At 38.5% G+C, this 25,521-nt stretch overlaps 1 protein-coding gene across 5 annotated transcripts in view; it reads left to right on the top strand.

Moving 5' to 3' along the window:
* The first annotated feature begins 4,680 nt into the window (after window positions 1-4,680).
* The window catches only part of DCLK2 (doublecortin like kinase 2), a 104,536-nt gene continuing 83,695 nt past the window's right edge, over window positions 4,681-25,521 (top strand). For 4 of the 5 annotated variants that reach the window (XR_014175891.1, XR_014175893.1, XM_081959511.1 and 1 more), the window contains exons 1-2: window positions 4,682-5,782; window positions 17,889-18,223. Coding sequence is in view for 2 of the 5 variants with exons in the window: in XM_081959511.1 (XP_081815637.1) it covers window positions 5,359-5,782; window positions 17,889-18,223 (759 nt within the window). In the remaining 3 variants the exon portion in view is untranslated. Of the gene's footprint in view, window positions 5,783-17,888; window positions 18,224-25,521 lie in introns of all 5 variants that reach the window. The other variant, XR_014175892.1, reaches the window with a different exon arrangement.

The following is a 25,521-nucleotide window of genomic DNA, read 5'->3' as shown; positions in this document are numbered from 1 at the left end:
GCATACTTCTCAGCCAAAAACAAGATGTTACAATATTTTTTGTAAATATTCCATTACAGGAGAAGTGGGCTCCCTTTTTACCTCTGAATAGATACTAAAATTGCAGTGGCATTGGCTCATTCAAATCAACTCCTGAATTCAGGAAGAAGCTCCTCAACTGGATTGTGATGCTGCTGCAACCTCTTCAAAAGTTTATAATTAAATAACTAATAAAATGAACAGATGTTCGGTGTTAGATTGGGTAATGGAAAGGCACACTCAGGCTAAACGCAACAACAGCTCTTTATTGTAACAGAACAAGTATATACAATCCAGTGAAGGTTGAGTCTGACAGCAGCCCTTTTATAGGGAGCTATCAGACCCTTCGACCAATGAGATTAAACCTCTGTTCCTGCTGGAACAGAGGACCTTGGTAGAAACCATTAATTGAAGCTAGTTTCTAACACCCCTCCCCTTTTAGCTGGGATAATCCTACTGGTAACATAGTCACGCAGGTAGGCGGGCTTTTTGGTAGCTCTGCCAGACCTGTGCAGTTCAGTCGGAGGGTGTTCTTCGGACAGGTCGGACGGACTTGTTTGCTCCGCAGTTCCGCTTAGTGGAAGCTCCTGGAACCTTTCACAGGCCGCGGCTGGAGCTTATAGAGCCAGTTCACTTGGAGCTCGCTGCGGGCCTGCACTTGGTGCCGAAAAGGTTCACCATCACTGTCACCTTTCAGTCAGGAACATGGTAGAACACATATCTTCCAAACTAGCCTAGAATCAACTTCCCCAAAAATGCAAAGAAAAAAGGAGGGGATGGAGGAAGAAGACGAAAAGTGTCCCTTCAGTGGACAATGTTTCTTGACCTTGCTTTCCTTTAAGAGATAACCTGTGACCTTTCACAAAGGTTGTGGCAAAGCGTGAATTATGGTTATGGGCAAAGACACCGCTCTCCAGAGTCAACAAAGTTCTATTTACTCCTCCTGGCCACATGTATGTGTCTTGTTATAAGGAAGTTGGGGTGCCGGGAATGACAAAATGTGAAGCTTGCAGACATTTAAAGCACACATTTTCCCTGTTAACTGGACCGTTTTCAATTGCCACAGAAAGCCTGATCTGGGTTTCAAGACACATCCACATCAGGCCAGCCCACACACACAGACACACACACACAGTGTGTGTATGTATGTAATGTGTGTGTAACCCCCCCCCCCACACACAGACACACTATATGTATATATTAACAAGTTCTTAAGTTTTTTTGTTTGTTTTATATAAAAACTTACTTGGATAAGGTTGAAGCCACATCATTAAAAGAAAAGATATTTTTAACCTTGCTATCACTTTTCATATTTACATGTTTCCCCAAAAAGCTCCTCTTACTTTTATTGCAAAAATAGTAGATTGCTAAAAAGAAATAAACAACCCATCACATGAATAAAATACCCACTATCCTAAGAATACCTTCTTTGTAAACCTAGTCATTAAAATGTAAAAAAAGATGTCATGTGTTATTTATCTCCCTGAGATCACAAGTTTTAGATTTCAAAAAACCTTGCATACAAATTAGTCCAGTCGCATTTTGGCTAGAAAGTGCAAAATGCTTTTCTTATCATAGTTAGTCTACCCACATCCTGGAGTGGGGGGGGGGGCAGAGGTTAATATTAAAGGTATTGTACAATTGCTATTAGTGTATCCTGATTAGGAATGTTAGCATTCCATTTTGTCATGCTAGCAAATGTTACCAAGCAAGGGAAGAGACAATTAATCTATAAACAACCGTTATGTACTTTTCCCAGAAATTAGTAGTTTTGAGTTCAATATGGAGAAAAAATAATCTGATTGTAGATGTTTTCACACTTCCCTGTGGCGCACAGTTATATTTAAGTAATTTTTAATGCCCAGACTACTATCAGACTGTTTCCAACTTGGTGAACTTCAATTGCTGAATTACAATTCCATAATCTATAACAAATCTGACTATTTGCTAATTGATGGGAATAGCAGTGCAACATAACTGCAACCTACCAAGACAAAGTTAATGTAGAAATTCTAATTTCTAACTTCTATATTGATGTTAGAGGGCATTGGATAGTACTGGTAGAAATGAATTTTACAGCCAAAGTACATTTAAGATTGTCTCATTCATTGGATGGGCACAAGTTGTAGGTAGACTCATTAGAACAGTATATGATTTGCTGACTTTAGTGGAAAAATGGTCTTATGCAGGACTGTCAAACTCCCGGCCCATGAGCTAGATGCATCACGCACTGGCCACACCCACAATTGGTTTACCGAAGGGGGGGGAGTCCTGATACATCACGTGACGCTGCCATGACAACATGAGTTTCACGCCTCTGGTCTTATGAAGCAAGCCAGACCAAAACATTTTATTACATGATATAAAAAAAGTTATATTATTATTGTTGTGGTGGTGGTGGTTGTTTGCAGATATTTAGACTAGATTTAGCATTTTTGTCCACCTATTGAGACATTCCCAAAGATCTAGGATAGGCAGATTTTGTTCCTTAACAATATTATAAGATATAATCACATCATGAAAGCTGTTACAAGTAAAGCTGCCTTTTGCAATTGGCTGTTGATGATATTGTCTGTTACTTTTGGTACTACCTTTGCTTTCTTTTGCCATAGTCATTGTGCTTCTATTTGAAGATCTTTATTTTTTTTTTATTTTCCCCAGTCCGTTTGCTATTCTTCTGTCTCTAAGTATTGCGATGTCAATATACAGGTATTTTTTTTCTTTCTTTGTCTTATCAACAATTGTTAAGTCTGGGTTGTTGTATGGCAGATGCTTATATGTTTAATATATTTATATGTCCCAAAGCACTTTAGCTTGGTCATTTTTTTTTATTACTTCATCTGTTTTGGGGTCCCCCAGTTCTTGCTTGCAGGCAAATAGAATTTCTTGCAGATATTTTGGTGTACCTTGATTGCTACTTTATCATGTCATTGTCTGTACAATCTTCTTGCAGCAGCTAACTACATGATCCACTATTTATTCAGCTTCTTTGCAGAGGTGGCATTTGCTGTCTCCTGCTTGCTTCTCAATTCTGGCTTTTGTATGCATTTGTTCTTAAGGCCTGGTCTTATGCAGCCAGAATTATCCCCTCAGTCTCTTTCTTCAACTCTCCTGTTCTTAGCAATTGCCAGGTCTTGCTATTTGCTTTTTCACCTAGATTTTTATGAACAGATCTCTTTTTCGTCCTTCCTTTGACCTTTCTTATAGACCACTTTGGTTTCTTTGGTATTCAGTAAGCTTTCACGAGGAACTAATTTTCAGTGCATTTTATTCATTGTCCTTCAGATATTCTTCTTCTCCTTTTTTCTTCTTCAACTGTCTGATGTAGTTATAACCTCACTGCCACCTATACTCCTTGATAAGTAGAGTCTACCAACATCAAAGGATGCTTGGTGTTCCCTGATTAAACAAAATAATTTTGGCATCTAAGACAGAAAATTCCATAAGCCACAGCCTGTTGGGAACCAGACCGCTGAAGCAGTGGGTGAGCGTGCAAAGCTGCATTTGCACATGCATGGCATTTAAGTCAAAGTTATTAGATATCTGAAGTTTGAAATGTTCAAATACCTTTTGCCAAATAACATGATAAACAAAGCAAAGATGGGCAGAGAAACACAAAAAATGATAAAACATTTTAACATGACATGTGGCAAGAGTCTGCTGAAATACTAAACAAATGAAAGCTCAATAATGCATGATGACAGAATGTGTCCTGACATACATAGCATGTAACAGGAATGAAATTGATTAATGGAAAGTACACGTAGTTAAACTCTTGTTCTGTTCATGTAGTACGTTCATTTTAGGGTTTTTAAAAATATTTTTTGTTGTCATTGCTGAATCTATCAGCACAATGTGATGAATATCCTGATTGAATTTGCTCATTAGACAAATCCTTGTTCTGTTCATTTAGTACGATTTGATAGCTTAGTAGTAACCTTGACTATCACTAGGTGTTTAATCTTTTTATTCTTGATGAATGTATTTTATTCTCCTTACTACACTGAGAGCATATGCACTAGACAAGACAAATTCCTTGTGTGCCCAATCACACTTGGCCAATAAATAATTCTATTCTATTCTAATAAATAAGTTCAGACAAGGTTTTTTTAAAAAAAAATTTTTTGTTGTTTTTTGCTGAATCTCTTTTCATGATCTGGTGAACATCCTGGGTGAATTTGCGCATTAGGCGAGCCAGTTCCCATGGATTATTAGGGTTACAAGGGAAACGATCAGCCTGATTATGGAGTTCTTAGTAAAAGCCAAGTTATTTTAAGACCCAGCAGCAATCTTTGCCGCTCTCGCTTACACACTGCATCGCTATTAGTGTACAACTGGCCGGGTCATCCCCTTGGCTTGCTCCTTCTGCTGGAATCCTGTGCGCCTGGCTTCAGAAGCGCTTGCAGGCACAAGGAAAGGAGGGAGAGGAAGGCCGTTCCTTCCCCATCCCGGACGGCAGCTTTCCTTGGCGGAGAGACGCTCGCGGCGGTATCGCTGGCAGCGAAATCTCCCCGGCCCGGTGAGGGCCGCCGGCTGGGTCTGCATGCGCCTGCGCGGTCGCGCCACTGGATAGCGGACTTGGATAGCTCCGGCTTGGGTCTTTCCCCTGCTTGACGCGCCAAAGCCTCATTCGCCTCGCCTTCTCTCGCCGTTATTTTAGCGCGGTTGCAGCAGTCGGCCGAGACTCCGGGTCCTCCCTCGGGGGGGCGGGGCCACGGAAAGACCGCGGCGTCCCCACCCCCTTCCTCGGTAGCTCCAAGGAGAGAACGGGTTTACTGCACGGGGACGCCGCCAGCCGCATCTTTTCTCCGCTCCGGGCTTAAAACTGGATGGAAGCCGCCCTTGGGGAGGGCTTGGCGGAACCTCAGCGGCTCATAACGGGAATCCCTCAGCGGATACTGCCGCCGCCGCCCGCGTTCAATTCTTGCGGCTGCCCGCGGGCTGCGAGATGCTGAGCTGCGGCTCCAAGAAAGCGCTCGGGGCTCCCGGTTCGGGGCTTGCGCGCGCCTGAGTCGAGAGGACGACGACGACGACGACCTGCCGTCTCCTGATGGACACGGAGTCCCGGGCACAGCTCGGGGCTGCTGCTGCATCTCGGGGAAAGGGTCGTGTGAACGGCGAGTCGCGGAGGAACCCAACGCTGCTGCCTTCGTATGGGTGGGATGCTGGGCGGGCTACCCATTCCGGGTCGTCTCTTTGGGCAGGGGGCTTAAGAGGTGGCTTTTAGAGTTGGGGTTTTTTTTTTAATTATTCTTATTAGCCCGAGTTTCATTTGGAAAGCCGAGGGGTGGGTGTGAGTGTGGGCGTGTGTGTGTGGTGCAGGCGACCCCAAGCCCGTCCATGGCCAACCCGCGGCGGTGCATTGAGCTGGAGCATTTCGAGGAGCGAGACAAAAGGCAGCAGCGCTTGGGCTCCCGCCGGGGAGGGGGCAGCTCCACTTGTAGCAGCAGCTCGGGCCCCAAAGGCAACGGGCACATCCCCAGCCCCGCGCACAGCGCCCACTGCAGCTTCTACCGCACGCGCACCCTCCAGGCCCTCAGCTCGGAGAAGAAAGCCAAAAAGGCGCGCTTCTACCGCAACGGCGACAAGTACTTCAAGGGCTTGGTCTACCCCATTTCCAGCGACCGGTTCCGCTCCTTCGACGCCCTCCTGGTCGAGCTTACCAGGTCTCTGTCCGACAACGTCAACCTGCCTCAGGGCGTCCGGGCCATCTATACCGTCGATGGCAGCCGGAAGGTCGCCAGCCTCGAAGAATTGGTGGATGGTAAGGAAAAGCCTACGCCTTCCCCGTTGCCTGTACTGCGGTCTTCGGCCCTTAAGCGCCGAGCTGTGGGGAAGCCGCTCCGGGGTGGGCGTGTTTAGTAGGGTAGCCTAAGCGGCTATGAAGGGCGTTTTCATCACTTGGATTCACACAGATCTGTCCACATTACCCACAATGCTTAGATGATGTCACCCTGTTTCAGCTGATTCGCATGGCTTAGTTAAATCGGACTATTCTAACGGGGAACATCCGTGCATAAGGTGTAGAGACGCTGCCTCGGTTTCCGATGAGGAAAAGGCGCTATTTTATTGGGGCGGGGGAGTCTCTCAAGATCGAAATGGGGATATTAGCAGGCTGCTGACATTGGGCAGGTCCAAAATGTAGATTGGTTTTTGTTTAAAACATGATCTGGCGTTCCCATCGGGGTGTAAATAGGTGGAGGACAGGATTAAAAAGTACCCAGAGTGATATTTGCCAAAAGAGTCACAATGTTGAGGTAAAAATATATTGATTAGACAAACGTTTAGTGGTTTTAAACCCTAGATTTTCAATGCTGTGGCACCTGGCCTACATAATTAACACTTGCAGGTTGAAAAACAAATATTAAAACTGTGGGATTAATTCCATGGATTACTTTGAATTTGTAAATATATTTCTACTGGACCAGCTAAAACAGCTCCAAACTGAGATTGGTTATTATACAGAGAAATGATAATTGACTATATAACATCTAATGCATAAAACTGAAAGTTTCTGGGTTTATTTTCATATACTTGTTTTGTGGTGGGAGAAAAATGATGGTTATCAGATGCTGTTTTAAAGATTGAAATGATTAATTTTTCCAAGTATCTTCCAGGGACAAGTATAATCAAAATAACTTAGTTTTCTAGAACTTTCTGTTTACCTGTTACTTCAGATCATTCAGTGTCCATAGTACTTAATACAGATTGTTTTAAAGATTAGCTTTATGTATCTGTGTTTTTGAAATATAAATTTGCTATCCATACATACCTGTTACAATAAGCATCCATTCAGTGAATTTTTAGATTTTCCCATTTTTATGAGTATGTTTTTGTTGATTGCATGACATGAATCTATTCCAGAATATTGAAGGATTTGCACCTTTTAAAAAAATGTATGGCAGTGGTTCTCAACCTTTTCTTCATCATAGACCCGCTTCAAATACCATTTCTGACCTTGGCCACAGATCTCCAAGATTTAATTCAAGATTTAAATCATAACATTCCTTTAAGTCTTCATGGACCCCCTGTGACAACATCATGCCCCACCCCATGGGTCACCAGCAGAGGTGGGTTGCTCCCAGTTTGGCCCGGATTGGGCGAACCAGTAGTAGTGGCAGTGGGAGGCTCTGCCCACCCGCCTGGATACTTCTGTGCATGTGCAGAAGTGTCGCAGTGAGCGCGCCTGAACCGGTAGTAAAAAAATTGGCAACCCACGACTGGTCAGCAGACCACAGGTTGAGAACCATGGTATACAAGATTTCTTGGCTGATAACTAATTATTTCACTTATACAATACTTCAATGCAAAGTGTTAAGCACTATTTACATTCAGGGATCACAAACTCCATTTAGAATTGTTTATTCAAATAAGCAGCGTCTTCTTGTCTAATTCCTGTTCCCAAAGATATTTGTGTAAGGCCACCTGACTAGGTGACCTACTTCAGTGATTCAAATGAATGGAGAACCTTATCCCTGTAATTCTATTATCTCCTGGGGTAATGCTAAACTTTAGCATTGAAGGGAACTAAGTAGCTACTCTGAATAAATATGGATGAGATTGTATTCATAAATTGATAGGAATAACACAATCTGATTTTTCTTAATTAAAAAAAATCTGTTTATTCAATTCCTGTATTCCAGTTTCAATCTGACACACCATTTTGCAAACATTTAATACCAATTTAGACACATATAATTCTAGAACTAGAATTGATCAATCAATTAAAACTAAATGAATATCAATTAAGGTATGTTTAGGTAGAGAATGTAGACCTGATCTGCAAGAATTGGGTAGATTTTTTTCTTAAATATTATTTTGTATTTATATTTTTTTTAAAAAAATCTGTATGAAAATGTATAATCCTCAGTACACATGCTTGATGTTTATTTGGGCGTGTTTAAATAAATCTGGAGCCTTAATCAAACTCCTTCAGGCTCTAAAGTTGTATATTTTCTGCTAGGTGTCTGGAGGAAATACCCTTCTGTCCACTGGTATTGTTTTCCTACTTCTACTTTATAAATATTTTACTGTACTGTACAGTTGCAGTGTATTATCTAGCTATTGCATATTAAGTGGCATCTAAACAACTAATACCTTTGTGTAGCCAAAGCTTGTGGTTTCACATGACATCAAGCAAGATAAAGTAAAATTGCAATACTGGTAACTTTACCACATTTAATGGTATAATAATCTTATACAGGTTCATAATTATATTTACCAATGTTTACTGATTTTGGAGGACAAGGAGTGAGGTTGACAGATTGATTATGCTTACATTCATAATCTTCATAATCAAACTGAAATCCACTACTCTATTTTACAATTGATTTCAGCCAAAACACTGAGAAGGGATACTCTCTTTTAAAACTTGCACGATTGTTTCCAAATGCTCCCTTCTTCAAATGTAAGGAAATGATTTAAACATCATATCACTAAGATCAAACACTACAGGTAGTCTTCAATTTATGATCACAATTAACCACAATTAGAATTTTGATTGTGAGCCATTGTGATTGTAAGTTGATTTATCATGTGATCAGACTCAATTTTACCATGTTTTTTTATGATGGATGTTAAGTAAATCACTACAGCTGTTAGTTTTATACTTACAATCATGTGATTCACTATCTTTTCAATGGATGTTTTGGCTAGAAAAATATCACAAAATGTGATCACACATATAGAGGTTGTGTGGCAGTCATACCTTTAAAGATAAGTTATAAGCAACTTTTTTCAAGTCAATTATAATTTCAAACATTTGTTAAGTCACGTGTCATAAGTCGAGAACTATTCATATGGTCAAAAAGATTACTTGTGTGGTCAAAGAGACTCCTGAGGAGTACCAAAAGGGTTTTGGTCATAGCAGATTGTCAGTTCTTGTTTTAGAATACTGCAGGTGGAAATGTATCTGTTAAAAGGAAAACAGCTATGATTTATCCTTGGATCATAAGATATAATATTGCATAGCTTCCTGAATAGAAAGTTTGAGCACTGGTTGTGTACAAAAATATTTATGATAGTGGTAGGGTACAATTTCCAACTGATATTTGAAAATGATCACATAACTCAATAACAGAAAAAAACATTGGATTTAAGTCTTTTATCTATCATGATTCATTAGTGCTTTACTGCACCAGTAGAAACATTAGCAGTAACATCAACTTAAGATATATATTGTTCAAGAAGGCCCCATACATTATATAGAAAATTAAATAAGCTTCTCTTTAAGGAGGAATATAACAATGAAGAAGGGGAGTGGTGGCTCAGCAGCTAAAGGCGCTGAGCTTGTCATCTGCTCAGCTGCCACTCCTTGCACCAGCTTGCAAATGCAAGTAGATAAATAGGCATCATTTCGGTAGGGAGCTAACAGTATTCCTTGTGCCTCGGTGTATAACCATGCTGACCCATGACCATGGAAATGTCTTCAGACAATGCTGGCTTCCTCAACTAAGAAACAGAGATGAGCACTACTCATTAGCATCGGGCTCAACTGGACAGGGGGAACCTTTACCTTTATAACTATGAAGAGCTGTTTATCGTTTAAAAAAGCTTGCAGTTTAATAGTGGAGTAGGTTCAACGCTGTCATGTCTAGCTAAGGCCAGAGAACTGCTGTCTGAAAATCTCTGGACATTGTGTTTTCATTGGATTAGATGGATTAGTGGACCAATTTCAGGGGATATATGTCTAAGTTTTAAGAATTCCTTAATTGGCTTTTTATAAAGCTGTTTTCTCAGAATTATTGCTTAACAGTTGTAAGGGCATGCTATAAAAGTAACTACTTCTAGTCCACATTGTTGTAATCTTGGAAATCAGTCAAAAAAAGATAGGTTGGAAAAAAAATAACTATTGTTTTAAAAAGTTACTGTTAAATTTTAAAAAATGCAATTGCTACATTTGTTGATCACAATCATTGTAGCAACTTAAAGACTAGCAGCCTTATTATGTAAAGTATGTGAACTATGAGTTACAAATGTATCTGGGGTTGAGAGGGAAATGCAGGACAGAGAGGCAGCTATCTTATTATGTGATCATTTAGATAACTGATAATATATATACACTGATGAACTGAGATACTGCATATGTGTGTGCATCATACACAGATATACACACCTTGCATACATGATTGTAAAAACAAGTTCTTTGTCATCAATCATTTCTACAGTGAAATCATTTGTTTCATTGTTACTTGTTTCTTTCATAATGAAATCTTCCCCTTGCTGTACCTTTATTCAAAAATTGGTATTTAAAAGTTAATGACAGGCCCTCTAGCTTATTGAATATTGTCATATTTTTGTTTGGATTTAGTTTCTTTTTTTTTTACAAAAAGAATACCGTAATAATTCAAAAATTATTAAAATAGCTCCTAAGAATAGCAATAGCATTCAATATGCTGCTTTATAGTTCTTTACAGCCCTCTCTAAGCTTTTACAGAGTCAGCATATTGTCCCCAACAATCTGGGTCTCATTTGGTAATGTAGGATGTAGGAAGTTCCAAACCAGGAGGGTTATTTTTTAAAATTAGGATGTTCAGGAAAAATAAATTTAAAATTCTCAAATATAGAGGGAGTCTTTTAGGTATTTCTTTGAGGGTTCTAATCATGGTTGATAATAACATTAATAATTAATGTTATAGCATCAATAGTGCTGCTGAATTTCTTTTTTAAATAAGTGCTCAATTTTGATCCTCATGTTCCAGGATTTACTGAGCCATGATGGTGCAGTGGTTAGAGTGCGGTACTACAGGCTATGTCTGCTGACTGCCGTCTGCCTGCAATTTGGCAGTTCAAATCTCACCAGGCTCAAGGTTGACTCAGCCTTCCATCCTGGTAAAATGAGGACCCAAATTGTTGGGGGCAATATGCTGACTTTGTAAACCACTTAGAGAGAGCTGTAAAGCAACTGTAAAGCAGAATATAAGTCTATTGCTATTGCTATTTAATATTATTAAGAGCAGAAATATGAATCCATAATTCTGTAGACTATATGTTTAGGCCCTGTATGAAATTGTCATATAGACAACGTTAAAGCAGAGCTGACACATTTGGTCAGATTTAGTTTCTTCCTGCCCGGAATGGGTTCTCTTGGGTCAGAATGTTGGTTCTAGCAAGCTGTAGATATCTGTGCTGTAGACTAGCAGCCCCTAAACTCTTAGGCACCAGGGACCAAATCCATAGAAAGAGATTGTTCCATGGATTGGAGGGGGCAGGGTTTCGTGTGCTGCCTACATCCTGCGGATGGGGCTTTGTTTGTTTTTGCATAGCCCCGTTCCTTGCATGCTGCGGATTAGTGCTGATCCATAAACTGAGGGTTGGGAATCCCTGCTGTAGACAGCAGACTTGGGGGTGTCTCACTGGCAGCTGGATGCACACTTTTTTTGTTTAGTAGTAAGTAATAGAATAGAATAACATAGTTGGAAGGGACCTTGGAGGTCTTCTAGTCCAACTCCCTGCCTAGGCAGGAAACCCTACACCACTTCAGACAAATGGTTATCCAACATCTTCTTAAAAGCTTCCAGTGTTGGAGCATTTACAACTTGTGGAGGCAAGTGTCAGCGTTCCAAATAACATCCAAAATTAAATCAGAGTCCAAGGCAAAGTATTCCTCAAAGTCGTTCCACTGATTATTTGTTCTATCAGGAAATTTCTCCCCAGTTCTAAGTTGCTTGTCTCCTTGATTAGTTTTCACCCATTGCTTCTTGTTCTACCCTGAGGTGCTTTGGAGAATAGTTTGACTCCCTCATAATAATAAATATTTTTGTACACTATCTAGTTCCAAAGAAAGATGCAGCATAGTGTAGATTCTAGTTTCAGATTAATAAATGAAATTTTACAACAGCCTTTATCCATGAACCCAGATAAGATGCTATTATAATAATGATTAAATTGTCCCATGTAGGTAACACATTATGCAACTTGTGCAGCAAACTCTGATCTATAAATATTTGTGTAAGTTTTAAGATACCATAGGTTTCCTGGTTTCTTAAGGAAGAATTAACCAGATTATGCTAAATATTTTTTCACATTTTTTCCTATTTTAGAAATAATATGTGATGTATCATTTTTATTTTTATAGATGAAATTTGAAAGTTTGTTAATACTGCTTCAAACTAAACTGAGAGACTGCACTTAAGTTTATTCCAGGGAGTAACTATTTCAGCTGCATAATTTATTTAAAAATAATAATATCCATTATTTTGAAATCATATTCCACCTTAGGAGTGTAAGACAATACATATTATTTCTTTTTCCACCTAACCTTTATAATAGACCATTAAGCTTTATGGATGAGTCAAAATTTGATTTGCTAGCAGGAACCTTATACCATAATTCCCTGCAGTTCACATATTTATCTGGTTGCTTTGAAAGAAAACAGAAAAGAGTTCTGATAGATTTGAGTTACTAAAATAAATGGGGTTTAGTTTGTGTGTAGGAGTGTGAGTTAATTAACATGCAATCACTATAGCAAATTATTTCAGACTGACTCACATTTATTTGCAAAAATTGGTGTGAAACTTGTTTTTCTAATCTGGTGGCATAAAAGGAGGGAGGAGAAAAACATTCTTTATTTAGAATTGATCAACATACCTACTTAACATTAACTATCTGCCAAAAAAGTTTTATTGATATCTACTTTGTAACATTAAGTTAAATTTTAGTAACTTAATAATGCGATTCATGTTTTCCTTATCCTTGTTTCCTTCTTTTGCTGCTTCTTTCAGTAAGGAATCTTTGCTCCTGTCCTCTATTTAAATCCCAGGGCAGAGTTAAATTCTCTATTTATTGGATGTCTTCTACTTTTATCAGCCTTATGCAAAACATTTGTCTATCTTTGAATGCCCATTATCCCCATAATGCTGAATGTGTTGGAAGCATATGCGCTGGTTTACACTGGTATAGTATTTTATATTTCCAGTAGGTATCTTATTGCCTCCTAAACAGGAAAATTTCCTATGCCATCTCTTTTTTTCCCAGTGTTACTTTGCCAGTCAACACTTGACAACTCCTTGGTCCTTTTCCAATTTCAAACCCTTTTCTGTCCTTTTCAGATTTTAATGATGCTAAGAACCGTAATCCTTTGCAAGGGATGCAGCGTTCAGAAACAGAAGATGGCAAAATTAGATAAAATATGCTAACACAATTCCATCCAATCCTCTTACCACATGTTTCTGGGTTTAACCACTTTCATCCTAAATCTTCTAGTCTTGTTCACAATTATCTCCTTCATGTACCATATTTTTGGAGTATAAGACGCACCTTTTTCCTCAAAAAAGAGGCCAAAAATCTGGGAGCATCTTACACATCGAATACAGCATTTTTTGCCTCCTGAAGCCCCACCCCCTTCACCAAAATGCCTGTGCGTACCCTTATGGAGGCTTTCAGAGAGCTCATGGGGGACTGGGGAGGGCAGAAATGAGCAAAAAATGGGCCGTTCTCCCCCCCCCCTCCAAGCCCTCAGCATCACTCTATAAGTCTCCATAAGGTTATGCATGCAATTTTTTTGACAAAAAAACAGGCCTGTTTTCATGGAAAACAGGCTGTTTTTTGCTCGTTTTTGCTTCCTCCCCCCAGGAGCACTCTGCAAGCCCCCCCTCCAAGGCTATTCATGCCTTTTTTTTAAAAGGCCATTTTTGGGAGGTTTGCAGAATGCAAAAACTTTTTTCCCCCCTTTTGGAAAGCTCTTTAACTGATTAATGAGAATTACATTGATCAAGTGCTGTGTCAGCAGAAATAAAATCTTAGGTGCTGCAGATTGTCAGCAATTTCCTTCTCCATCACATGGATAAATACACCTGGAAACATCTACCTACCTACCTACTCTCTCTCTCTCTCTCTACCTACTATATTTCTCTCTCTTTCTCTCCCTCTCTCTCCCTATATCTACCTACCTATTTTTTTTTAATTTACCTCTTCAATACCTTGGTGCGTCTTATACTCCGAAAAATACGGTAAGTTGGGAATATTGCCTAAACATTTGTCAGTACTTCATATCTATTCAATGCATCCCTCTTTACTCGATTATAGTCAGACTTCTCCTGAAGGGAGCCATATTTATACTTTTCCTGTTAAACATAGAACTAGCCAAATTATCTACTCTTCCTTGGGCCATTTCCAAGCAACTGCAATCTAGTCAAATATTACAAAGAATGATTCTATATTTTTCCTATGAAAGTTTGAAGATTCTCACATATTTAAGTCCTTTATTTCCACTAGGCAAAGTTTAATGTTTGTGTGTTTGAGAAGACTGGATGGATTTGAGTTTCCCCTCAAACAAATTCCTTCCTTCTTTGTTCTCTCTTTCTAGCCTTCTTCTCTTCTTTCTTCTCTTTTCCTTTCTTCTCTCTTTCTAAGCAGTCTCTTTCTAGCCATTCAGATTCTCTCCACAATCTAATCCTCTTCCCTTCTGGCTATTCTTTTTCTCATCTTGCTGCCTAATCATATGTCTCCTCATCCATACTCAGGCATCAAATGAAATTGCTTTTCTTTGCAGTGGTATTTAGGTTTTAGGATTTGCCTCATCTCCAACCAATTCTTCCGCCTTAAAATTAAAGGTAAAGGTTCCCCTCGCACATACGTGCTAGTCGTTCCCAACTTTAGGGGGCAGAGCTCATCCCCATTTTAAAGCCGAAGAGCCAGCGCTGTCTGAAGATGTCTCCATGGTCTGACCTTTCTGATCAACAAGCTCACATCACTGTGTCCTTTACACAACCTCTAATATATGGATATATATATATCTAGAGAGTGATACTGAAAATATTGACAATCTTTTGTAGACCTCCAATTCTTCTAGGACCAAACTCCATTTTCCTGGTTCTATTTTTGTTTCCACTGAAGACTGGCATGTGGCTTGCTTGGGTGCTGTGCCATCTCAATACTGCCTCTAAATGCAAAGGAATATTTTGAGGAAACAGTACAGGCCAGCAACAAACTGATTGTTTTTATCTTCTGTGTTTTCAGGGAGACTTTTATTACAGAAAACTTAACAAACTTATTGTCCTAACTTCTATCTTACCACTTGTTATTAAGCTTACACTGTTACTTATACTAACAGCTATTCCTTATTCTTATAAATCATATATAACAGTTCTGTTGATTGAATTTACACCAAAGTCTTTAGCCATCATTTAACCACATTCAAGTTGACCTCTTTTACTGTCACCTGGTGCTCTGAACCATTGCTGAAGCAGTTTCTCAGCCTGTGCAGAAGCGAGAAAAGCCAAATGCCAGACCAGCTGCTAGAGTGGTAAAGCTGTTGGGCTCCACTTTTCCCTTCACCTTATTTGCTTCTGGCTTGCTGAACATTAAGCTCGCTCTTCCTTTACTTGTCAGTTGCCTGTTGAGCTGACAGTTGCTTCCCTCTGTTGGCTACATCTTCTTCCTTTCTTTCTGTTCTCTCACACAACACAAATCTTTCTCCAAACACACCCACGCAGAGATAATCCGGAGCTCTCAGCATTTTCCTTTTATAATTGGAAACCAGGTGCAGTGCAATGCTTTTCCGATGGTTTAAGATCCCAGGGGAGAAAACAAAGGAAGGAAGAGGTCATGCTGGCCACTGCAAGGTTTCCTTCCATATCCATGTAGTATTTCTGTCTGCACAAATTTCTCTTATAAAAACATACTGTGTGAAGTGCTACGTATTCCTGGAAGAAAAATCACACCCAATTCCTCTCTGCGTTTTGGGAGAGGTCTGTAACAAACATGCATAATTTGAAATCTCATTTGTAAATATTAGTCAAATGAGAATCAAGTGAAGAGTTGGATGGGACTTAATAAGGAGTGAAGAATCAGTTACATTGAGAAAGAACATTTTTTCCCTACCAAACAGCCTGTAGTATTGCTTATGTTGGCTGAATACCGTGTTTCCCCGAAAATAAGACAGGGTCTTATTTTCTTTTGACCCCCCCCCCAAATAAGAGCTTGGCCTTATTTTCGGGGAGGTCTTATTATTTTTGAGGTGCAGGCGGCAGCCAGTGTGGTCACCTCATGGCTGCTTCTGTGTTGCAATATTTTTGGGAGGGCTTATTTTGGGGGGAGGGCTTATTTTAGCGCATGTACTCAAAAGCTTAATTGGGCTTATTATCTGGGGAGGGTTTATTTTGGGGGAAACGGTATAATGCAGTGATATGGTTAAATACGAAAAGAAGGTTGTTTCCAGTTAGGTAACAGACCAGGCCACTTCAGGCTCCAAATTAGTGCCGCATTGTCCTTGCCAATGGCTTACTTCCAGTGCTCTGATGGGGCTTAGAGGAAGTGACACTGGCGGTGTCATTTATAGGGCAAGTCAGAGAGGATTTTGATAGTGTTTCATTTTTGTGACTTTTATCCCAAGTGGCTGCCCTCCCAGGACAATGACATTCAATTTAAGAACTTTTGGTTTATATTAATGTATTTATCTAGGTAACTTAAAGTAACAGCCTTACATTATTACACTGATTCTACATTCCCTATTCACCCTTTAGATTCCTTTGAATAGGAGGAACTTACTAGCAAGAACTGTAAATCCAGCGCTTCTCTATTATTTTGATTGGCTGTCATGGCTAGATAGATTACTAATAAATTCTGCCTCTTCTTTCACAAAATGCTGAGTAATTACTAGCTACTTTAAGAATGCAGAATTTATAGGTCTGGGCTGTTTGTTGAAACTGAATAAGAATGAAGTGAATGTCATTTGTTTGTTTTTAAAAAGTGCATATATCATTCTGATCATAAGTGTGAGTGCCTTATATTCCAGAAACATAATCAATTATGAACACCAGTACAGGGTGCTACTTATGCCCTATGGAAAAGCAAGCTCCTATGGCTTTTTGGAATCCTAACAAGGATGGTTCCAATCTGTTTTCTATGTTGTTCTAGTAGAGAGGGCATAACGGAGAAAGACACCTCTATTTCTATGTAGTCTATGGTTATAAGCAAAGTACCTTTCAGGTTCATTGTGAGGCCATACGTATATCTGAAATTGCTAGGATTGAGTTGGAAAACACTGTATAAATAGGAAATAATTTCTTGAATATTTAACACCAATGCCTGCCAAATCCATAGCACTGGAGAAACTACTGCATTGTTTTCGTTTCAAATAGGAATGTAGTGTAAATTCTACACTAGTAGTTCTTATTATCAAGGACTAATAGCCCAGTAAAAAAGTCAGCAGGCTATTGAATATTAGTCAGGGGTAGGCTAACGTTATGGTCGGTTTGGAGAACCTCCAAATCCCACCCCAGGCTGGCCACACCCACCCTGCCCCTGTCACTCCACCACACCCCTTCCAGGACTCTCCACGTGGCCCGTTTTGGATGTGAAGTAAGTGCAGGGTCTGCACAGAGGGTCAGCGAGGAAGAAAAATGGGCCTCCCAGAAGGCCTCTGGAGCCCAGGGGAGGCAGTTTTTACCCTCCCAGAGGCTCAAGGAAAGCCTCCAGAGCCTGGGGAAGGTGAAAATGCCCTACTTGCTGTGGTGGGGGAGGCTAACTAGGCCATAGCCACTACGGCCACGCCTACCCAGCAACCAAACAGAGAACCCGTTGCTGAAATTTTGGAAGCCCATCACTGATATTAGTTCTTGCCTTTAACAAAATGTAAGATCTCTTTTTGCTTAATACTCTCTTTGTCACCTTCCTAATGATGTATATTTGTTATTCTAAGAAAAAAAAATGCTGGGTTTGGTATTACTAACTTAACCCAGAAAGTTTTCCTTGAATGTCATAGTTTTATTAACACCTTTCTTTACCTTTGGACTATTTCAAAAATTAAGCATCTGCAAATACTCCAATGACATTTACACACATGTATAGGTAACTGGTTATAGAAAGCATATCGAGTGAGAACAAAAGAAATAATATCTTCCTTATTTCTTCTTTTTCCTCCTCCCTAGGTGAAAGTTATGTATGCGCTTCCAATGAGCCATTTCGGAAAGTTGATTATACTAAGAATGTTAATCCAAATTGGTCTGTCAACATAAAATCTGGGTCATCTCGATCCTTCACATCTTTAACATCTGCAAAAAGTGAAATAAGAGAGAGCAAAGACTTCATTAAGCCTAAATTGGTAACTGTTATACGCAGTGGAGTGAAGCCACGGAAAGCTGTGAGAATTTTGCTGAATAAAAAAACTGCTCATTCCTTTGACCAAGTGTTGACTGACATAACAGAAGCTATTAAGTTAGATTCAGGCATTGTCAAGAGAATTTGCACATTGGATGGGAAACAGGTAAGAAAAATTACTAATGATAATAATATAAAGTTAAGTATATTTGCAATTTTTAAATAGTGAATTTATTGCACATAAAGGCCAAATTGTTAACAATTGTAGAAGCACTTAAGATGCAGTTATCTCCATTGATTCATTAGTGTAACAGGTGAGGAAGGAAGCAAGGAGAGTGAAAAGTTGTGGATTCTTTTTATTTTTAGCAATTGTTTTCAGGTTCAAAATAAGAAAGTAGTGAAAATGGCAGATGTCCAAAGTTTAGGCACCTTTCAGTCAGCACTTTGTAACATTTCCTTTGAAAGAAATTGCAGCTTCTAAACATTTCCTGTAGCCAGTAAGTCTTTACTCTTGCTTTTTAAACATCCACCCCTGTTACTTATAGAACTCTTCCAGAACAGAAAGATTGTTCTGTTTCCTTGAATGCAGTGCATGTTTGCTATTCATGTTTGGCAGTTCCTAAGTCTCATTTCAAGGTTAGTTTTGTTCTGTACTAGTTTCTTGTGGGACATCAGTTTCTGGAGTATTTATTTATTTATTTATTTATTTATTTATTTATTTATTTATTTATTTATTTATTTATTTATTTATTTATTTATTTATTTATTTATTTATTTATTTATTTATTATTATTTATTTATTTATTTATTTATTTATTTATTTATTTATTTATTTATTTATTTATTATTTATTTATCATTCATTCATTCATTCATTCATTCATTCATTCATTCATTCAGAAGGTTATAGATTGAGGAAATGACCATTCCTTGTTGTATGCTGAATCAGTCTTTAGAAAAATATCTTATCTTTTTAGAAATTTCTGAAGGCTTTTTAAAAAAGAAGAAGTAGCATTCCATAATTTCCACAATATAATCTACAAGGTATATTAGACATAGAGATATTTTAATGCTATGAGAGAACAATGTAAATCTCCTTTCAGCTTAGAATGAACTAGCCTATTTAAGAAATTCCCTCAAAATGTTTGCCATTGTCCACCGTAACATCTTAAGTCATGGATCACATTTTTGTAAGACTTTGCAAAGGACTTGAAAAAAATATTTCAATGAAACTAAGCATGCAGTTTTGGAAACTGTCTCAAAAGCTTGTAAAATTTCAGCTATTTTAATGATTCATATAGAATCAAAACTATGATGAATGTCTTGTAGAGATGCTCTTTAAAGTGAAGCAGACATATAATTGTAATCAGAAATATATATTTATCAAAGGTTAGTATAATTACACTAAAAAAAGAAATTAATGGGAAAGAATTATGAGCCACAAAACAATTTAGCTGTTAATGCAACTTTGGTTTATAAGCTTCAGAGAAGATACATTAGTACAGTAATATTTGCCTTAAATTTAAATATCTGTTCTGAATTGTACTTGATGAATGAAACATGTTTTCTTAAAGATTGTAGTTATCTATTGCAATAACTTGCAGAAGGATCCATGTCTAAATGTAAAATATTATTCTTAACTATCCTCCCATTCTACTTCAGCAAATCCTATGAACACGATTTACTTAATCATTGCTTAATTAGGTAGTATTGTTCAGCACATACATTTCCAATTATTATTGAGTGTCCTGTACACTTAGACTTCCTTTCCTTTGTCTTCCAAACAGCATTTCCTCTTGCAAAATGTTAGTCCACGTCCTGTTTTCTTAATGTGAATTTTATCCAAGGCCACAGAAAGCATTATATCTTGTACAAAATGGGCATTTCAATATCTCTGCTTGATTGATGTTTTATTGTAACTCACATCTGGATCTGAGTATGGTTTTCTTTTCCATTGAAGCTTCCTTTCCTTTCAAAGATGGAATGCTCTTCAGTATTTGTCTTTAAACAGTAGAACCTTGTTTTCATTTACTTGGAGATGTGCCAGATTCAGGAATCTATTATGTTTGCATCTTGGAAGTAATGCAGCTAGCTTGGAATGGTTCCACTTACCAGAACTCTAGAAGCAAGCTCTTAGCTTTATAAGGATAGACAGCCAGGATTACTTGGATTTAGCTTTTAGGGTAATTGAGTTGTGAGCGTCCTTCTTAAGCAAAATTTGTACAATAAAAATCTGTTCTGAATGGGAATATTCCAGAACATATAGAAACAGATCTATAATATTAAATAATAAATTAACATGGCGAATATGTTTAAAGAATGGTTGGAAGACTAGTTTTAGTGGGAAAATGTCTAGGAACATTCACATTTTCTCCTTGTACAGACGCTTTTTAAAATCCATACCTGTAAATAAATATTAATTCGTTGATATTACTGTTAGCCATTGTAATCACTTTTTAAAAATTCAGTCAATGCTAATAATAATAATAATAATAATAATAATAATAATAATAATAATAATAATAATAATAATAATAATAATAATAGTAATAAACTTTTATTTCTAGACCGCACCCTTTCCTAGGCAGGACTCGGGGCAGTGTACAGTCATGTTAAAACCATATACAAATATTTAGACATGAACGTAGACATAGACGTAAACGTAGACGTAGACGGAGGAGGTAAAAAATATACTGTACAATTCTTAGTTAAAATACAAATACAATTAAAATTCCCCAATAAAATGTTTGCCAGGAGGTGGAAGATGGAACTATCCTATAATAACATGATGAATTATTTTAAAAAGTACTATTGGCTGGACTACCAGTCAAAATTGTGAAAATGAAGAAAAAATAAATTGCTTTCAGCATCAACCAGTACATAGAAGTTGCAAACAAAGTATTTGTATACGTAAGTGTTTCTGAAATAAATCAGAATCAGCATCCTTTTTAAAGTTAAGAAACACACTTTCTCAACAAGTTGCTTGCCAAGAAATATACCGCAAAAAGTAGATGAGAATAAAAATATGGGTGCAGTTCTTAATATTTCTCCTTTATGTCACATAAAAGAAAAATCAGTGGCACCATCTGGTGTGGGATCTCTTATGGCCCACACTCGCCATGTTTTACTGCCTCTTGCAATCCACATCTAAAACAAAATTCTCCTGTAAAATGATTCCACTTGTTTTATTCTTTTTAATCACATACAAAAAGATGGTGCTAAAAAGACTGGCAGATAGAGCTTAGACTCAGAGTCAATGGAAGAACTTGGTTATTCCTTACATGGCCAGTATATCGAAGAAGCTAAAACAGATTTTGAAAAAACACTGCATACCTGTGTTCTTTCAACCCACCAATACACTGAGATGGAGCATTATTTATTTATTTATTTATTTATTTATTTATTTATGTATTTATGTATTTATGTATTTATGTATTTATGTATTTATTTATTTATTTATTTATTTATTTATTTATTTATTTATTTATTATTCATGCTTCTAGACCGCCCCCTCTCCCAAAAGGGACTCGGGGCGGTGTACAGTCCATGCAAAATATATCAAAATACAATAAAAATTGAATATGTACAGTTGGAATGGAGGAGGTTAAAAATGGAATTAAAAGAACTGTACAAAGCAATATATATAAATATAGGATTTTGAACCCCTAAAACACACACAATAAGTTAAAAACAATACCCCTAAAATAACCAGTTAATACATTTGCCAGGAGGGACAGTTGTAATTATGCCAGGCCTGCTAATCGGAACAGGTGAGTCTTCAATTTTTGCTGGAAGGAGCGGAGGTCAGTAGTGGTTCTAATGTCGGGGGGGAGGTCATTCCAGAGGGTTGGGCCCATCACAGAGAAGGCCCTACTCCTTGGTGTCGCCCGTTGGCATTGCCTAGTGGACGGCACCAGGAGAAGTCCCTCTCTGTGTGAGCGAATTGGCCGCAGGGATGTATGTGGGAGGATATCCACCCTAAAGGTCAGACACCAAAACATAAGAAGAGTAATGTAATCTGTGCAGTCCAATTCAGTGAGGAGTGTTTAGAGCTCTACATTGGAGAAACCAAGCAACCTTTACACAAGAGGTTGTTCCAGTACAGGATCACAGGACCAGAATCAGCATTATCCTTTCATTTATTACCTTTTGAACCATGGTGGCACAATGGTTAAAGTGCAGTACTTCAGGCTACTTCTGCTGACTGCCGGCTGCCTGCAATTTGCAGATTGAATCTCATCAGGCTCAATGTTGACTCAGCCTTCCATCCTTCCAAAGTGGGTAAAATGAGGACCCTGATTGTTGGGGGCAATATGCTGACTCTAACCGCTTAGAGGGGGCTGTAAAGCACTGTGAAGTGGCATATAAGTCTAAATTCTATTTGAAGATAATAATGTTCACATTCTGGATAGGGAGGATAGATGGCTTGAGAGAGGAATGAAGGAATCCATTTATGCCAAAATGGAAAATCCTTCCTTCAATAGAGGTGGAGGCCTCAGATCAATCTGTCCTCCATTTTTATGCTGCTCTTGCATCAGTCTCCAAGAAGATGAAGACCGCTTCACAGGCTCACTAGGAAGGTGGCATGTAATGACCCACCTAGGATGAAGGATTTAGGAGCTGGGACATTTACATCCCAATGTCTTTCGATGTACTCACTAAGGAGCTTATCCAGAATAGAATGGAAGGGAAGGGAATAGGAATGGGAATAGAATTCTTTATTGGCCAAGTGTGATTAGACACACAATAAATCCAGTGCGCAAGCTCTTAATGTAGATCAGATTAGATGATAAATGAAACCAGCCTAGAGGACATATATAGCCAACCAACTTGCAGGCACGCGGTAGCTCAGTGGCTAAGATGCTGAGCTTGTCGATCAGAAAGGTCAGCAGGTTGGCAGGTCAAATCCCTCGCATCACATAACAGAGTAAGCTCACCTTACTTGTCCCAGCTTCTGCCAACCTAGCAGTTCGAAAGCATGTAAAAATGAAAGTAGAAAAATAGGAAACACCTTTGGTGGGAAGTTAACTGCGTTCGGTGCACCTTTACTGTTTAGTCATGACGGTCAGATGACCATGGAGATGTCTTCATACAGCGCTGGCTATTCGGTTTTGAAAGAGAGATGAGCACCACCCCCTGGAGTCCGGAACGACTAGCACATATGTGCGAGGGGAACCTTTACCTTTACCTAACCAACTTGCTCAGACTGAAGAAGCTGCTTGGATAAGCAGCAAAACATTTCACACCATAAGAATAGAAGTCCACTTGCCTTGATTCAACTTCCAGAAGACTCTACCTGGATCACTGAGAATTTTCATTGACGTTCTGTTAGAAAAGAAAACTGGTGTATACACCAAGCTACAATTTCCTTTGTGCAAGTCTCCCCTCAGCAGATTGTAGCATATTTTGCTGGTATTCTTGCACTGAATTGATTAGCAAATAAAAATATTACGATAAAAATTCTAAGGTTTGTACTTCTTTAGTGTATTAAAAGTGAACTCAGGATTAATTCATACATTTATAATTTGCAGTGGAAATTAACTAAAAATGCAGATAGAACATTACTATTAAAGCTTTAAAGTTTTAAAATAAGAGAAAAATAATATTACATGTTGGTACTATTTTTGCACTCAAAACATTTAATTTCTGTTCAGCATAACAGAGGTCATGATATACATGTATTTATTAAAAATTGTGATATTCATTTTCCTGTGTTTGTAGACAACTTCATACTTCATTTTCCCTGTGTTTTCCTTATGCCTATTTTTAATTCATAAGCATACAGCAGATATAATTGGTATGAGATGATTGAACAGGAAGATAAAGAAGAGTATGAAAAACAGAAAACTATTCTTTGGCATATGTTTTCTGCTGCTGTACAATGAGCCTTACAAAGTATGAATTAAATAATATTGTTATTTGTTAGCCAGGCATTTTTTAAAAAACAACAACAATGGAGATCTTTATAAAAAAGAATCTGTGCATTTTGTTGTGTTTCTGTGGATCAAGCAGGCTAGGAAAGAGTTAATATTTGCCTTGCCAGAACGATTCACTAAGGGGGAGGGGAATTTAATAGTTAATTTAGCCTCAAAAAAGCAGACAGTGTAGATGTTTATCTTTTGTCTATCTTTTGTCGGTGAGGTTGTGCTCAAGCCAATTGAATGTTGGGTGGAGAGAGCTTGTCACTGAACTTGATAATAGATTCATGCAAATGCTCAGTGCTGCATATTTCAGCCTGCAGATGGTCTTACTGTAAATTCAGGCAGCTCTTTCCCGTGTATTAGCTGCCATGACAACTGCTCTGCTTTCTAGTGCCTTGTACAATTAGGTATGAGAAAGCTGAAAAGAATTCATAGTTTTAGCATTTTTCTATTGCAAGCAGCAAAAGCCTTCCTTCAATCCAGCCAGTATATTTTATCATTGCTATGGATAATAAATACAAACTTCCCTGTTAGACAAAAGGAATGAAGTGTTAATGTACTTACTAAAGAGCAAGTGTTATTAGATAGAGTTGGATAGATTTTTTTAAAAAAATAAAAATCTATACTCTTCAGCCTGGGTCTTCACACTGTCCACATCTTTTTATTAAGATTTTTTTTTTCATAATTGCTTTCTAAAATGAAATTGAGATAGGTTTCATAAGGTAAGATAAAACATATTGCTCTAACCCTCAAATATGTTTACTATCTTTAGAAATCATTGGGGAAAAGTTGTTTTTCTTTATTTTTAAAAAGTTATTTCGTCTTTCATAGAGCAATTGTTGCTGACTATATAGGCCGGTGATGGCGAACCTATGGCATGCATGCCACAGGTGGCATGTGGAAGTATCTTTGTTGGCCCAGCTGAGCCCCACTGCGCATGCACGCGCGTCTCCCATCAGCCAGCTGATTTTCAGGTCTTTGCAGCGCATGTTGTTTAATCAAAAAATATAAGCCATCCAACAGGAACAGAAAGTGCCTCACAGGAGCAGATAGAGGTAAATCCTAGAGAGGCAGGAAATGCATCACTAAACAATGGAGATGAATGCTAGAGAGGAATAAAGCTACACACAAGGCAGACATAATATCTGTAACAGTGTAGGCATGTGCGGGGGGAATGTGGGGGGTGCGGCGCCTCCTCCTACCCCCCCATTTGGTCCCAGGTGGCTTCAGGGGGGCCTGCTAGGCCAAAATAGAGTGCACGGGAGTCTCATGCACATGCGCAGGGCGCACAGGGGGGTGTCACACATGCATTGTATTATGGGTGAGGGCATGCACATGCGCTCTGTCATGCGCACGGGCATGCTTTTGGCACACAAGGACAAAAAGGTTAGCCATCACTGATATAGGCTGTGGAGAGAAAGACTACTGTTTAGTCATAATGATCGTGGGTTAAATTGTCATGGGAATCTATGTTTTGATCATTGAAATTATGACCAGTGTGCAGACTTTTCAAAAGTTTCTTTCCTAAATGTCTCTCATCATTT

Source organism: Natrix helvetica (assembly GCF_964273705.1).
Source record: "Natrix helvetica genome assembly, chromosome: 7".
Lineage (NCBI taxonomy): Eukaryota > Metazoa > Chordata > Lepidosauria > Squamata > Natricidae > Natrix > Natrix helvetica.
Note: the sequence above shows the minus strand (reverse complement) of the source record. Positions and strands in the feature narration are given on the sequence as shown.